The 17332-nt window shown below is 43.8% G+C and overlaps 1 protein-coding gene across 5 annotated transcripts in view; it reads right to left on the reverse strand.

The window, feature by feature from the left end:
- Window positions 1–8867: 8867 nt before the first annotated feature.
- LOC110977853 (mitogen-activated protein kinase kinase kinase kinase 4-like) overlaps window positions 8868–17332 on the reverse strand; it is a 63119-nt gene continuing 54654 nt past the window's right edge. For all 5 annotated transcript variants that reach the window (XM_022232343.2, XM_022232345.2, XM_022232341.2 and 2 more), the window contains 9 exons: window positions 15582–15843; window positions 15080–15223; window positions 14631–14716; window positions 14181–14354; window positions 13692–13841; window positions 13296–13374; window positions 12849–12929; window positions 12142–12281; window positions 8868–11737 (listed from right to left, as the gene is read on the reverse strand). In XM_022232343.2, the coding sequence (XP_022088035.2) occupies window positions 11660–11737; window positions 12142–12281; window positions 12849–12929; window positions 13296–13374; window positions 13692–13841; window positions 14181–14354; window positions 14631–14716; window positions 15080–15223; window positions 15582–15843 (1194 nt within the window). In that variant the 3' untranslated portion in view covers window positions 8868–11659. The remainder of the gene's footprint in view (window positions 11738–12141; window positions 12282–12848; window positions 12930–13295; window positions 13375–13691; window positions 13842–14180; window positions 14355–14630; window positions 14717–15079; window positions 15224–15581; window positions 15844–17332) is intronic.

Genomic DNA, 17332 nt, shown 5'->3' on the forward strand with positions numbered 1-17332 from the left:
CTTGTTTCAGGCCTACTTTCCACAAAATGCAAGGCTTATACAAATTGGGCCTTTATACAAAAAGGAAATTAACCTTCGGTCAGCGGGATTTTTTTCTCAAAATCTCATGTAACCACTGTTCCTGAGAAGTGTTCCTTTTATTTGACGTGCGTTGAGTTTGCCTACTGCAGTGCCATGCGTATTTACAGGCCATAGAAACTGATAATCACTGGGCAACCGTGCAACAAATACGGACCATGGGGTCTGCCAATCGATCAAAAGTTACGTCTGCGAAAGTCTATGATTAGACCGAGCAGTGACGCACGGAGTGGTGTGTAATTATTCCGACTGGTCAATCTGTAGGAAAAGATTCTCGTATCTTGGTTCTAAACATTCATCAAGGGGGCCATTTCGTGCACAGGTAGCCTGAGTATCAATTTCGTCTGCCGAACATAAACATTCGCATCACGAATGAAACTTGATTTGCCTGGCCGGCTCGGGGAGAGCGTTATGCGCATTACCCTTAACCATGCACATCCTTCGAACGTTGAAGCCCGTGTCTCTCTCATGTCACACCTCGGCGTTCACCGGTAGAATTAGAACAATCGGCCCGACGTGTTCAGTTTTTTTAAAGGCACACTTCCATGACTTTTAGGTCCCTTGCTAATTGGGGACCTGTTCTGTTCATGGTTTTCACATCAGGTTTTGTAATTGTATAGTATTTTGTATGCCATATTTTTACAAATTGTTATACCCCGAAAGATAACAGAGAATACATTCGTCCTGATATGCTTGTGACATTGCAGGTAACGGAACGTTGATACTATTTGCTAAAGTTGTTTATGTCTTAAATATTAATGAAACTGTTGGTACATAGTGAATGTTTTCGTAAACAGTGTTTTTTAAAATTCTTCCTTGTTTGAACAAAATTTTAAAAAGGATTTATCCCTTCCTACAGCCGAAGTATTGTCTAGACTCACATGATTTTGTGATATCGGTGATCATTACGAAATATCATTAAAGATAATTAGGCCTACTCCGTGTCACAACGCAAACATGGTACCTTTTGTCTCCTTGAGTGATTAGTCACAAACAGGCCTCACACGGCTACGGCTAGTCAGCCGGTGCCAACATGCTTGCTTTGTCCAAGATTCGCACGTGGCTTTAATAGAGTGAGGCGTCTTCGTGCACGTACCGGCTGTGTGTGGCACGGAATAGACCTCTTGCAATTGGTACTCGGCAACAGTTCCTTTAACATGACAAGGAACCATTGATAAAGCGTGAAGTACAATCCATCTATAGAATCCACGCAAGCCATATTTCGACTCCAGTCGCCAGTGAAACGCGCATGCTAACATTCTTGTCACAAGAAAAGCTCATCAGCTATGATTAAGTGCAGGCAAATCGCGGCTATGGCATCCAATCGACCTTCAACAAGCCACAAGCATAATACCTAAATAGAAATAATAGAGCGAATATGCAGCACAACCCTGTCAAAGTTACACTGAGTAAAACCCCTAAATCTCGCATAAGCTTTGATTTATTCCAATTAGGTTATCGACAAGGCCCCCTTAGGCTGTTTCATATCTAATGCACTTGTTTATTACGCATACCTTATATTTTACGACTGTGTCAACAGGGAATCACGTCAAGGTTGACCTTCTACATGGACATCCAAATTTTGGGTACCAAAGTTATATGTCGGCAAGGCGTCAGTAACAAGACACGACGATGTTGGCTTGCTTCCACCTTTGCGTGCACGTTGCACGTTTTCAAGCCGTTGTGCAGTTCAAGGAACTACACAAATGCAAACACGATTCCCTGGCACGATTCTTCCATTTTCCTGGAAGCCATCACAAAGTTTGCCAAAGGCCAGCAAAATTAAGTGCATTTCCAAACAGGGCAAAAGTTTCCCCTCAAGTAAAGCTCTCACGTTGACGCTGACGGGCACCGTTGTGGTCGTCTTGAGAGAGACTTCGAGGCTTATGTGCAAGCTTCGAGGATGCGGCACCTTCAAACTGAGAAAGTTACTTGTTAATTTGTACAATAATTTGTACTTATATCGTCACTAACACCACGGGCTGACACTCAGTCGTGCGCAATACGGGCGATTCACAATAGTGCGCCATCAAGAGTTTGCTGCGCGTTGGCCAATCATAACGCGCGAAATTTGTCGATCATTTCCAAATTTCGCGCATAGTGATTGGCCAACGCATTGCAAACTCTTGGTGGCGCACTATTGTGAAACGGCCATATTGCGCTCATTTTTTGTGCGTTTTGGGGAACCGAGTTAAATTCGTTTTCCCGAACACCCATACAGCGGCGGCACTTCAAGTACACCCTCTGTGCATTTTCGTTTTCCACGAACTGACACCGATCTTAATTTTACCAGTTAATTAAAACGACTTTTCATTGAATTTTTATGCAATGCAGCATGTGTAAGAATGGATTAAATTCATGTCAAAACTTTGCAAGCATTTGTCTTTGCGCTGTGTAGCCGCAACAAGCTTGGATGTCAGTTCATGAAAACGAAAGGCAGTCGATACCGCGTCAGTTCCAATGTGCGTGCGCACTTGAATCCTGAAACCGAAGTTGTTGATAACGCGGTTTTCAAGAACTATCTCACTTGCCAGCGAGTGTCGGTTCGTGGTTTCGGGGACGATATGATCCGGTTCCCAATGAGACAGTGCACACGCAGAAACTGATCTGCAAAAAATAATAGCTGACGCAAGAATAAGTTTCGAATACGAAATTGGATGGAGGCGTCTAGTTCACGACTTGCAAACTTCACAGGTATAATCATGATGGTATGAAAACAATATTTGTAGTTGCGTGGAACTTTTCAAAAATGCCATAAGCCTAAGAGGAAATCCACTGGAGTGATGGAAATTTCCCAACGGACACTGATAAGACAGTCCCTTCCGACCAAGTGTCAGGGGGAAAATGGAGCGAGTTTAATTGTATTATCCCACGAAAACAGCATTGAATGCTTCCAAGAAACAGTCAAGGGTCTTAAAAGCCAGTATTTTCCCCTCTCGTCCCTGGGCCCCTTTTTTTCCTGGCCAGCGGAAGAGTTTGCGACGATTGAATTATCAAGTCCTGCTTCAGTTCCCAGAACCTTGTGTTGCCGTGTCTGTTCTAAGTCAAATCATAGAGCAAGGACCCAATCCGACGCGTGAATGATGGCCGTTTGCAAAATCTCGGCTTCTACCAGAGCCGGCTTAAGCGTGGGATCCAGACCTTTCACAAACGTCTACAACTGGAATAAAATACTGAAAATCGATCCAAAACTACGCTTCACTGAAGCCAATTTGATTGTTTTCTGTGGCACAAGTTGAAGGGTCGTATCTTTGACTCTTACTCACAAAAACTGAGGCCTGATTCCAAAGTCGACGACGAAGCCAAAACTTCGTAAACTCCCACACCATCTGGTGGGGTGATTTCCCCCCAAAGCAGGCGCGCGTGTCGAACAGGTCACGCTGATAACAGCGATAGCATTTTGGCTTTGCGCCTGGTCTTGTTTCGAGTCACGTCTCAGTGCTTGGACTTCTGAGGAAGCTGACAATGAACTTGGAAATGTGGTAAGGGTGAACATGCGAACACCAAGGCCACCTCACACGTGTCCGGTTAGTGGGGAGCGGGGATGTTGATCACACGGGGTCAAGGAAGCTGACAAGCAGCCTGACTTGTCAACAAGACATGCCGCTGAGGCCGTGTCCGAAACGGGCTTCCAGAGCTAGGTCTATGGCTAGGGCTATTGTCTATGCATCTCCGTGTATTTCCAATGGAGCGAAGACCTAGACCTAGCTCTAGCCAACGAATTCGGATGCAGCCCAATATTAAATGTACCCAAATGGTATCTGCTCCCACCAAACATCCGTGCAACACAGTGACGTCAAAACATTCAAGTCTAGTCTGACGGACATTAACCCTCAAACTCTTTAAGCAAAGCGCACTTCGAGAAATAGCGTCACTTGACAACCAGAATTGGATGCCATTTACTGCGGTGGTGCAACGCTCGTGGACAGGTGGTACGCGCGCGTTACGTGTCTCTTCGACCAATAGGGTATCGTGATTTGCCACATGCACGCGCGCGTCACGCTGAAGAATGTGCGTGCGATTCCACCGCAGTTATGGCGTCTAATCGGATAAGTCTCTAGCATACCACGCTTCTGGACTACTGACCTGTGTGATAATCGTAAAAGGAAGGCGTTTCGTTTGCACATACCGAGAGAGAGTAGAACTATATTTTGTTTGCGCAAAGCGAGCAAATATGGATGTGGACGTGCATGTAACTTGGAATGCGTCTGAATTTCAAACCAAACAGGTTTGGTGGTGGAAGGGAGGGATTCATATGCCCCTACTCACCCCCGTGGCTACCTAGAGAGGGGTATACAGGGGAACTTCTCCCCATTTATTTTTATGCATATAAAATCTACACCGGGTGTCAGTAGGCATGTAGAGGTTTCTTCTAAAACAAGTTATAAGTGAACTGGATTGGGCCAGTCGGACAGTTTTTACCTCGCTGTACAACCTCCACAGTCGGGTAACATAGTTACTAGTGCATAACGCAGGTCTATAATACTCAAAATTGTGCATCCCCCTTTTAAACTGGACGGTGACAAACATCGGGAAACTTTGGAATTCTGCCAATAGTTCAGCAGCAAAGTGCATCGGCTGTGAGTTGAAATTGAATTCAAGGAGCGGGCACGAGGGATCGGGCAAGCATGCAGATTTGCTTCTAGAGCCAGGGTCGTCTGCTGTCGTCGGACTGCATGGTCAGCAAAACCATGGCACCGAAGATGGTGCGTTTCGGCTGAAGTTGCACATCAACAACCTGCTACGTGTACAGTACATGTACAGTCATTATTTTCTTTAAAAACAGTCTGGTGTCTCTTGGCCCACCTTAATTAAGCATGTAGAGTTGTCCTTGGGGTCAACACCGTCAGCGTGGGCTCAAGCGGAAAACGAAAAAAAAATCGGTAGCGGAGAAATTTATGCACTGAGATCGGAACCGATAAGGCACGACAAGCCTCACTTTAAGAAAACAAAGACGGATCACGTATGGGCGTCAAAATCGGACAGATACTGACGTCCGTGGATCGCAATGTGCCTCGACATCCGTCCACGGATCGCAATGTGCCTTGACATCCGTGGCAGAGCGTTCATCTCCCGTGCCAAAACCAACGAGGTCAGTCGATCCGGGTGGAACAGGGGACGGAAGCCTACTGGGCACGTTCGACGCCGTCGGTGACGTCATCGTGGCGTCAACAGCATCCTTCTTGTGAGTAAAGACGGAAGGAAGAACTCGTGCCGAGGTATAGGCCTTTTCAGCAATAAATTCATAATTACGCCCACATGCGCACAAATGGCCTTAGCGGCAAAAAGTGTGAGCGGGCCACTGGAAACGTACAGGAGTGCGACTTGGATGATCATTTTCTCTCAGGTTTTCTGGGTTTGCTCGGCTTTTCTTCAGAAAATCCCATTAAAGTCGTTTTTGCTAATAGTTTCTAATCTGAGCGGGATTTCTAGTGCTCTGTAAAAAGATTTTACCATCGTGATTTTTTCAAGTGCGCACGAGATGGCCGTATCTAAGCCGGTCTCCTTTCGTGCTGTGTTATAGCAGAAACGATTTCATGGGATTTTCAGAAGAAAAACACCGAACAAAGCCAGAAAACCCTGAGAGAAAACGATCAAAATCGCACCCTGTAAGTTTTACATGGCACAGTTCTTGTGCGCATGAGTGCATGGAACTGGGTGCGCTAGCGCGCGATAAGGAAAAGAAAGTGGAAAGTCGTATGTAGGTATTTCTTTTATCCTGGACCTATTGGCAAAGACTGCCCGGACTTTGCATTAAAAATGTTTGCGGTAACTGTGAGAAGGGATTTTGAAACAAAAGAAAGAGGGCAAGTGTTACTTAATACTTCAACAGCGGTGCTTAAAAAGCGCAAACCAGCATGCCAGCCTAATGCATGCATATATAACGGCGTCAGCCTTCGGGCAATGTTATTAAAAATAAAAAGCGCCCAGAGGTGTTTTTTTCCGAATAGGTCATTTATCAACAAGGGTTCTCCTTGCTCGCATAGCCTAAGCACGTGGGCGCCACCGCTGCTACATTTGCCCACTCGTGTCCCGATGTCGCACCTAAAAAGAAATCTACTCGTTACGACTGCTTAAAATAGCTCAAGCTTGGAATTTGGCAAAAGGCGGAAATGCATTCCTGATATTGCTCTCTCGCTTCGGCGCATTTATAAAGTGTCGACGCGCCCACGTTTCGTTTGACTTGTGGGGTGTATTTTTTTAGCAAAGTGCTTTCTATGGGGAGAAAAAGAGGTGTGTACGTACATTAGTGCATAAAATTGCCACAGCTGACAGGAAGGGAAACCTTGGCCTTTTTTCGAGCTGTTTGAAATAACTGCCCGTGGATGAATAGCTTTCAATACTGTGAAACACGTTCAAAATTTATACAGCGTAGAAATATAAAAATGGAAAACAGAGCATTGATTCTTCGAAATTGCAAAAGAAAAAATGGGGACCGGAAACGCATTTGGCGATTAAGGTAGAAATTCACGTAATTTTGTATTTTTGCCTGTAGTTTTCACTGGAAAAACGATATTATTTCAGTATATTCTTGTGTTTGGCAGACGATAATTATAAAACCCATTTTCTTAGTACGCAAACGAAATAAACAGCGCATGCGTGCTGCTGTCAAGTCTCCCCGTTAAAATGACCAGTAAAAACGTGTCCATGAACGGCGAGGGTCGCGTACACTTTCGGTACAGTCTGAACCTTGCGGTTTATTTCTCGAATTAGTGACTCATTGAAAACTGGCATAACTAATTACAGAGAGAGGAAAATGACGGCGTACCTTTTTGGACGGGATAGACAGGTCACTTGAACTTTTGCGTGACCTTGGCACGAGTCTGATGCCAGGAACCCGTCTGAATCACCAAGTGATCCGACAGTGTCATCATTATCGTTACATGCATTAATAATGGCCGAAGTTTCGGCCTAGAAGCCTCCCTAATCTGGATAAATTTATTTCTTCCTTATCGAATCCAGGAACCATAACCAACAAAAATCAACAGCAGATTATTAATATGGGGACTGAGAACATAAAATATATGACTTCTATATTCGAAAGCCCCAAAAAGCGCTCACCTTTGTGAGAAATCCGTAATATTTGGCTGAGGGTAAGTTCATGGTTCCTATCTAGATGGAATAGATATCCGATTAAAAAGCCTCACAACGTCATAATGGGTTACGGTATTGCTATATCCGTGCTCCGTATCTGCGTGGGTACAGCTTCGAGATAGACCTTATTGAGTGTAACTTCACAAAATGTGAACAGATATGATTAAAAAAAAACAGAATTGTGGGAAAAGATAATTGTGAAATAAATTCCTCAGTAACGATACTTTGCTGTTTCTTTACTTTAAGATTTTCTAAAATCCCGATAGATAACCTGTCCGGTTATTGCAAATTAATGGATCTAGGGTGAATTTTCATTTGCTTCGATGAATGTGAAAGATAAACGACCGACGCAGAAGATACCGTAGTGACGCACTTTCCCTTTCATTTCGAAATGCTCAACATGAAAATGAAACCATCACAGCCCAGTGGAAAAAAGTTGGGCTTGTATTTATGATTTTAAGAGATTCAGTCGTTTGTACGATAACGGTGACCTACCTTTGCTTAACCATCCAGCGTTCTTTGACTTTTTTCGAACGTTTTAAATCGACAATCGGGTTAACGTCGGAAGAAAAACACTGTAATTCACCCCGCTTTAAGCTGTCCACAATGTGAAACATGAATGGGCATTTGACACCTCCCCCCACCACACCAAAAAACAACACCCTTTTCTCAAATTCACAGGCACGTTTTTAGCATTCAGTCGAGGGCAACGATAGATATCAGTTTTTTTTCTTATTAAAAGGAAAACGAATGGCTTCAGAGTGTGGAGTGCGGTAAAGGAGTGATCTATTCCACGCGACGAGTTTATTTGTATCCCCAACAATATTAGTTAGACCGGGAACGTTCTCGTTTCAACCCCTGATCTGGCTGTCCATACTTGACATTTAAGGAAAATGCCAAAAGGATCAGCAAATCCAGACACGTCGCGAGGCATCCAAACATTTGATATGAAAACAGTCTTTGGTGAGCAGACATGCAAATCTGTCGACGTCCGCCTCCACGTTTAGTATAACAATTAAAAAGCGTCTTGTTTTTCTTCCCTTGGAATTCTTCACTTTTGAGGGGAAGGATTTCCATATGATTCCATGTGAAGCCCCAGAGAGATGGTCACCTTTGAACAACCTGATGTCTCACTGGTGAGTGCTTAACATTGAGAATTTAAGATAACGCTTTATTTTACAAGTTTTTGGCCATACTGCTATTATTATTTATTTATTTTTTTCATTCAAAGTACATCACCGAAAACAATATTCGGGACAGGTGTATCGACGGTGTGAACGTTTCAGCTTAGATACGAGTCATACAGTTTTGGAGAAAATCTACAGTATCCGTAACAGTTTACCGTTATTTGATAAATGTACTTAATAGGGGCGTTTCACAACAGTGCGCCTCCAAGAGTTTGCAACGCGTTGACCAATCAGAATGCACAAGATCTGTCGACCCTTTCCAAACGCACATTGGGTGGACAGACTTCGCGCACTGTGATTGGTCAACGCGTTGCAAGCTCTTGGAGGCGCACTGTTGTGAATCACCCGTATTTTCCCCCGTTGTTCTCGGGGTGGACACAGGAGGTCACTAAGAGATCAAATCAACATTTCACGTGTGTGGGGACGCCAAACGATATTGCAACATGACTGAGGATTCCATATTGTCAACGCAAAAACACATGATGAATAACTCGCACGACACAAACGTTTCGACTTCAACAGTTCCGGAAGGTTTCTCCTCATTGCAACTTTTTGTTCTCCTTCAACCCTGGATTTCTTCACCGCGAATATTTATATAATACAAGTAGGGCGTGACTACACAATATTACTCTATTACAAAGGTATTATTGTAATACTATACAGCAACGACCGGTTTTTTTTTTCTCTCCCAATCTCGTATATCCTATAATACATGCACTGAGGGGTGATGACGTCATCAATACATCAACACGACGCAAGCCTGGGGTTTAAGGGACACACACAGAGCATGGGGATTACGCATATGATAGGCTTTTAATTTTTTTTTTTTACCCAGGCTCGGATTAAAGATACTTCCTTTGGATACAAAAAAATTAGGAATAGAAAAGATTACGAGCAATTTGTACAGCATGATGCAAACTACGCATTGGCCATAACAATTTGTTAGGATGCAGGGTTCAGAAAATTCCCGGTATCGCGGCGTGGAAGGGAATTTCCTTTACATAATGCTACCACCATGTACAGTGTTGGTTTATGGGCGGAGCAAGAGGAAAGTGGGGGAGGGTGCTTATAGTGCAACTTCAACATAACACTTCTGTTAACTGCACGTTAAACGTCGTATGCAAAAGTCAACTAGGCCCCCCAAAAAGGATGAGGAGTATGTGGCGGAGTTATCCTAACACAACTTGTTCTCTGATTGGTTCAGCCATTTCATACACAAACCATTACAGCCAATGACTATGTCTGTTTCAACTTTTATGCATGTTTGATGCAACATCGCTCAAGTGATGACGACAAAAAAATTTTTTTAAAAGTTATTAAAAAAAGGTTCACACACTGAGGCCAAAAGACCTCTGTTCTGGAGGGTTTCCTCCCCTTCTGCCCCCCCTCCCTCAAAATGGAGACTGAAAACTGCCCTGTTTAAATATCAGTGGACTGAGGTTGACTTGACTTGACTTGCAAAATGGTAAAAACAGTCAACAAGGCGTTGCCTTCAGCTGAAGCAGGTTATGTAACTAACCATTGCAAGTTTCAACTTCAGGCAGCGGCTTCCGACAAAACATGCTTCTCAATACAGCCAGTAAGGACCTATACCAAAACTGGGGCACAATCTTGAACCCACTCCCCACAAATAAAAAGGTTGCCTTAAATAATGAAAGACAAAAGCAGTTGTTTTTTTTTAAAAAGGCAATTAAAAAAAGCGCTATCTGCGCTATAACAGTACACTATACATATTTATAACACACTGAACGTCACGATTTACACATTACACTAAACGCAAAGAGGACAGTTTTCTTGTTCCATATACCAGAGCAGAAAAAGTTGCTAACAACGTTGCTTCGCGATTACTGAACAGGAACAAAATGATGGCGATGTTGTTATTCTTTTTTTTTTTTAAGTTTAAAATTTAATATATACATTAAAAAAAATGTATTTGAAAAACAGAGCTGAACTGCAAGAAAGGCTTAGATAATTCAAAATACAGAATGAAATTACATGAAAAACAAATTGCAGCACCCTTCGTTTTACTTGCGTTACTCCACCAAGCTTGTCCCGTCCGACATGCCAGTGGTAATCTGAAGAGACGCCCACATGTACTGAGTACAAATCTGTTTGTGTGGCTGCCATCTTGGTCAAGTATCCAACAGACACAGTGGCCGAGGGTTAGGATGTGTGCCCTCGGACTCTTGGGCGCGTGACTAGTTTTGACCTCAGCCTCTGGTAAGTTTAGATGAAGTTTCGGAACCCTTTTTTTTTTTTCACTGAATTCAACCTGGGGTAACACATATATCTCAAAAAACCGAAAATTCAATACATCCAGAGTTAAATCACATAACAATATGGCAGCCATTTTGGCACTTCGGTTCCCAAGAAACAACTTCCCCGTCTTCCTCCTTCCCGCTGCATTTTACACTGCTGCTTTGACCACTACGTCACAGATGAGCTTGCAGGAAAATGTAGTCTGGTGCATGACAATCACATGCGTACTCTCCCAATGAGGCAACCGAGGGAAACAAGACAATTGTTTCTTTGAGATCAGTTAGGTCAGTATTACTAAATACAATTTCAGGGATGCCCTCGCCCCGCGTAGTTTACAACTTAATCCTCATTCCGATGAAGCAGCCTCATCCAATTTTGTCAAGTTGCCATGTGAACACTTTGCTTGTCAGCTTCAAGTTCTCAGCAAGATTGAGCTGGGAACCAGTGACAGTCAATACGTATCACACATTAAATTAGCCGCTAACCTGGTCCTGCTCAGCTAACTTGAGAGCTTAGCATAACTCTGCGCTGAGCAACTCTGTAAACAAATTGGCCCCTCTGTCATGTGATGACCAACCTCAGCTCCAGCATACAACACACACACGCACCAACACATTTTTACCTTCCATACCTAGTGTGGACAGTCCTTTGCTTTCGTGCAGCTCAGAAAACTCGTGGAAAATACTAAGTTTTCTTGAACTGTGAACACGATTTGCAGCTGGATTTTTAAGAAATGTTTCCCTGACTGTTGCTCTTCCTTTTACGACAGATAACCCTAACCCCCAAATGCCTCTAAGCTTCTTTTCCAGAGAAGGAAAAACGTCCTGCGGACGCGGCTCAGTCCACAGAACGTCTTCCCTTCCTGCATTGTGTGGACACATATTGTTCACCAGTCTACACTGGGCATGTAAAGGTTAGCATACTCACACACACCCACACCTGTGCAAACACAACTACATGTACATGTACGTTCTCTATAATACGACCAGAGGAAGTGAGTGGGTGGGGCTTGTTTACAGAGAAGGGGGGGGTGGCTACTACTACCAGTTGCCGAGACCAGCTCGCAGTGTCAGAAAGTACACTTGAGAATTGGAGGGCCGAATTGAGGCAAAGAACACCTGTCAAAATAAAGAAATTGTGGAAAATTCAAGGGAGTGAGTTCTGAGTCTTAAATCTCTCTCGTGAATATTTGCATGAAATGGGCCGCTGTGGTGCTCGAGTTTTTCCCAAAATATCTCTGCCTTGCATCAACGCACATTCAAAGGTATTTGGTGTTGAACAGGGCCAGCAATTAGAAAAGGGGTCTTTGGATGGCGTCCATCTTGGTCATGCAAGTGGGAAATATTACAATGTACAACATGAGACTTTCAGGTGAAGCTTCAGAGTCAATTTCTTTTTAAACAAAGAAAACTTTGGGCAACACGGTCGCTCGCACATGGGGCCTTAGAAATTCAGAAATCAATTGGGTGGCCATTTACACAGCAGAATGCCAAATTCTCCCTGTCGGAGCAGACACCCGTACCTTGTCGTTGCGTTCGCACAGGAACCGCAGCTGTTGGCTGCGCTTGTGCATGAAAACCCCGTCCAAGTGGCCGGTCTCGGCCGAGCGGATCTCGATGGCCTTGTTGCCCCAGCCCATAATCTGGCCTGTACTGATGTAAGCTGCAAGAAGAGTGGGTGGAAAACCCCAGAACAGACTTGTGATTGGATGTGAGATACCAACCCGCAAGACGTCTAGCGCAGGAGATGTGACGACAGAGGAATACCGTGACCTTTCTGAGGTGTTGTATGGCTAACAGGGCGCGAGGATTCTCCCCAGTGGCAATAAACTCTGTGCATCTTGAACTTGGGTTGTTTTTTTTGGACAGAGCGCAAAGAAGGAGCAGTAACCTGGACGAATAAACCTTTACAAATCCAGAATTTGGAGGCAAAAGTCCCGACAACCGGAAGAGTCTAGAGAGACCACACCCCTGGCAAGGTTTAACACAATTATTAAATGTACAACGCCTAATCTTTGTAATTGACTGTATACACTCGGCATGCATACTTCTACGACAATGCATAACGGCACAGAATTTATCTCTCAACACTGAAAACAAAACCCTGAAAACAAGAAGTTGATACCAAACTGTTCTGTGGTTGCACAAAAATCTGTAGCAAAGGGCTGCCACACCTGGGTCTGATAGCGAGAGACAGGAAATAAACAGTGTTAGACTTGTACCAACTTACCCACGGACGTAGGCAGCTCTCCCCACTGTAGAGTGACGTCTTTGAACGGAGCCCCGTTGGTATCTACGAATACCCCTTCGTCTGTGAGCCATCAAACAGACAATTAAAGCTTAGATCAAATCAGATACAAGGGAAGTGCTCTACATCTGCGTGTGGACACAAGCCCAAAAGACTTCCTCCATCAAAATGAGGAATAAGATCCATCCCGCTGTTTATTCACTAAAAGCTTGATGAGGACTGGCAAAGCTTTTACTCTGGCTTCAAATGATTGAATTTAAAACAGCCTCCTTTGAAAAACCTGTTCCTCTGGTTGGTACAGCAGGGCAGAAATCATGGGCCAACTCATGCTTTTTGGTGGGAAGTAGTGCAGACCTGCTCAAGAAATGTCTGTTTGAATAACAAAACGACAAAATAAAAAAGTTCAAATGGTCAATGAAAGCGACTTACTGTTGTAACACAGCAACAGGTTCTTCCCTTGACTGTTGGGCAAGATGACTATACAGTGGGGGACGATGCTCCCGATATCCTGGGGTTAGGGAAGGGGCAAACAGATCCCTGGTCAATGGATGTGACAACAGCATTATGAGATTTTAAGTTGAGATTTCAAGTTGAGATTCAGGTGATGCCGCTTCTGAGGGAGAATTCCATTTCATGACAAATTCGGCACCTCTTACAAAAATAAAATTTGTGAAGCAAGGATTCTTGAAGAAAAATTGACACCCGTGGAATACTTTTTTAGTAAACGTCTTAGACAAAGTCTGAGATTTATGCAAACAGCTTTCTATTTTACTCTTGGAAATAGTCTACAGAGGGCGCCAGCATTTCAGGAAAGACACTACTTACTAACGACGGGATGTGGATGTCCTGCACTGAACCTGAGTCCAGGTCGATGGCGTGGAAACCAGCAGACGACCCATAGATGACCTTTAACCTCTGGTTGTCCTCCACAGTCAGGTCAACAATCTGAGGCCGGTGGGTCAGGCTGGAAAATGTCTGTGTGGGGAGAGGGGAGACAGGGTACAAGACAAACGAAAACCTCAAGGACACAATTAACTTCTTCTAGAATAAGACGTAAATGGCTCATCTTAAGAGTTTAAGGGATTTATTAACGCAGTCCAATATTTAAGAATTCAAACTTTTTATAAAATATGCACCTGAATATGTTAGCATTCATAATCCAAGTTTTCTGCACTTTTCAACAGTTTGCAATTTTGAACTGAAATACTGCGTCTCATTCTGACACAAATTATGGCAGATAATTCAGTACACTGCATCATTTGAAGCATGAACGCAGCAGTAAACAACACTTGTGTTCTCTTGAGCTGGCCGTACCTTGAATGCCATGAATTTGTGATAGGGCTTGGGTGCCCAGGCGTAGATCTCGATACTGTCCTTCAAAGCGATGACCAGGAACTTTATCTTCTCATACTTGACCACCTTGTAGTGAATGCAGCCCTCCAGGTCCCCGACTGAGACGAACCCGACCTTGCGCTTGTCCATGGTTTGCTACATGGGTGTAACGAACAAGACCAAGTGTCCTCTGAGTCCAACTCCCTAAAACATTTTTACCAATAACTTCCCTCCATCGTCCCAAATTCTCCCTGATTGTACGATAACAAAACAGCACATTCGTTGCTCTTAGGAAGAACAGCCGGGCTCCACCATCCTCAATCCTGTCTTTTGAAACAACTGTTGCACAGCAGGGAGGTGCTCGGTCCCCAATATAATCTAAGACCATCTAGACCGGAAAACTGGTTCCCCATTCGAGATTTCTACACTCACCGACTGGATGTGGCTGTTGTCGTCGTTCTTCACGATCTTCTGTTTCAGCCACGACAAGAAGTATGTTCGTAGCTTTGCTTTCTTCCCTAAAAAAAGAATTCATTGTACAAATTCAATTGAAAATAAACAGAAAAACAAAGAGCAAATGACGACCCTGTCCACAAAACTAAGCTGAGTTTTTCTGCATGATATGCAAATCAGCAAGGGTAGGCTTTCATTAAATATACAGATCCACCACATCTTTGGAGACCAGCACTTGAAATGGCTGAGAACACGTAAATGAGGACAGCAAGAACAACACTTCAAAACCTACGTATCCTTCAAGACTTGGTGGATTTTATAACCTAATGGCATCCATTCCAGAAAATGTATCTATCAACTGAACAGCCCCCGAACAAAGGCAGCGCAGCCTACTGCCAAAGTGAGTCTGGTAACTAATCTCCCCTTACCCGATATACAGACGAGTATGTTTTGGCTCTCCAGGACGTCCATCTGCTCAAATCGCTTGCGCGATATCAGCGGATAGACCTTCCCTTCGCCAGACCTGTCCAGTAACGTCAGGCCACTATCTGTGCCTATCAGCAGATTCACACCTGTCCGGGGGAACACAGATTAATCAATTAAATCAATACATCGGCTATATGCTACTTTACAAAAGAAGGTTCATCAATATAACACGACAACTTAGAAGAATGTTGTGCAAAACCCCAGAAAAACAAATCTGTGATAGATTCTCAAAGACCTGGGCGAACTAAATTTTAGGTAAAATTTGTTGCAACTCCAGCATAATGATGTTGTCAATGATGTGGACCATTCTGCAAACATTTGCTGCAAAAAACTGGCTCGCCAAAATTTTTTGAAGGGGTCACTGTTCAGTCCGGGGAGAGATTCTCATCTCGGACAGATCGTTTTCAAGCCTACCATAGGGAGGCTTCAACGGGGAAGCCTTACCCCACAGCGACGCGCACAGGATCTCCGAGTTGAACTTCTTGCGGTACTTGCGGATCTCGGGCATGTCGTTCAGGCTGTCGGGCGTGGTGGGCTTGACGTTGACCGAGATGTTGGAGCCCCGCCGCATGGGCGCAAAGCCCGGCGGGTTGGGGTTGGTCGGGCTGGCCCCGAAGCCGAAGGCCGAGAAGGAGGTCTGCTTGCGCATGGGCGATTTGACGTTGGCCATGGGCCCCTTGGGGTTATTGCTGATTGCCAGACGGTACTGGGGGGGGGGGGGGGTTGACGGAGCGGTAAACAAAAATTGAGAATATTGCATTTTCACACCAGAAACTTAAAATGTTTAGCTCAATACTTTCTACTGCTTAGGATGATGGTTTCTGAACATCAAAAACTCAGGTACAAATGGGAATGTTTGAGAACATCCCACTCTGGGATTCTCGGGTAAAACTTGAAACAAAACCTAGGGCCAACATAAAGCAGCGAAGCATACACAAATTTCTTGTTAATAAATGAAACAGTTTTATTCAAATGCTGAGTGTGGGCCTGTTTCTTGAAGCTGCTACTCAAAGAAAGAGGCCACACAGGGACATCATGTACCGTGTGATGTAGGCTTTATTCACAAGATGGCCATTTTAGATTGTGTTCCCAAAGTCCACTTGATTCACTGGACACTCGGAAAATTGGAAGGAGCCTGACTATTTCGCAACAATTGCAAGCACAGCCTCACTTTGAATATTTTTCACTTCTTATAGCCTCACTATGAATATTTTTTACTTATCTGTACTTTGCCTTTTAAAAAACAGCATCATCCTCATTCCCAAAATTAAGCTTCAAGAAACTACAGCAGGGACTGCCTCACTTTTAATTCAAGGAGGCCAACTCCACAATAAAAGCCAACTGCCAGTAACTGGCTCCCGGCTGAGTTCTGCTTGGCACATAAATTATCCAAGCAATCTTTTCAACACTTGCTCCACAAAACTAGTCTTGCATCGACAGCATGCGAGAAGCACGCTGAGCCCAAATAATTTCCAGGCCTCCAGACCCTTCCACTGAGCTGTTGAACATGAGAAAATGCTAAGCAGATTTCTGTGGTAAGCAAAAAATGAGCGGGGAACTGGTCACAAGCAACGCATTTCACATAATCATTTTGGCCGGTAACCCGCTTTTGCAAAGCAAACATTTTCTATGCTCAACAATTTCCAAGCTGCTCGACAAAGTTGGCTCTTGTAAGGCCAAGGGTCTCAACTCAGCTGATTAAGTTCTTCTCTACATTCTACAGTGCTGCTTTGTCAGCACAAAGCAAACAAATGGCGCTCAACAGCCACATACAGCGATGCAGTTTTGTGGAGTTAAATCTTGGCTGGAAAAAGAAGCATTTATAACAAAAAAAAAAAAACAGCTTAAGCACAACTTCAGCTCAAATAAAGCAGCCCTGCATCCCATACAATTTATAAATCAAAACTGGCATGAATTTAAATGCAATGCCATTTCAATATTTGTTAAGATGCAACAGGAGTTGCCAGAAAATTGATCATTCTCTGTAATGATACACCACAGAAAAACTTCAATCATGTCTTCATTCAGAGTGTACTTTGACTGTCATAGTTAGCGATGCATTGCTGTTTGCATATATATAACGGACACACAGTATCCAAATATTGCCAGACACAGCGTTTAACACTCATGTAAAAATAAGGCATGTGATGTACATGTAAGGTACACCCTCTATGTGACAGGTACATCCGTACATT

The sequence above is a fragment of the Acanthaster planci genome, linkage group LG14 (genome assembly GCF_054643075.1).
Source record: "Acanthaster planci isolate LZ-2023a linkage group LG14, COTS_SCS, whole genome shotgun sequence".
Lineage (NCBI taxonomy): Eukaryota > Metazoa > Echinodermata > Asteroidea > Valvatida > Acanthasteridae > Acanthaster > Acanthaster planci.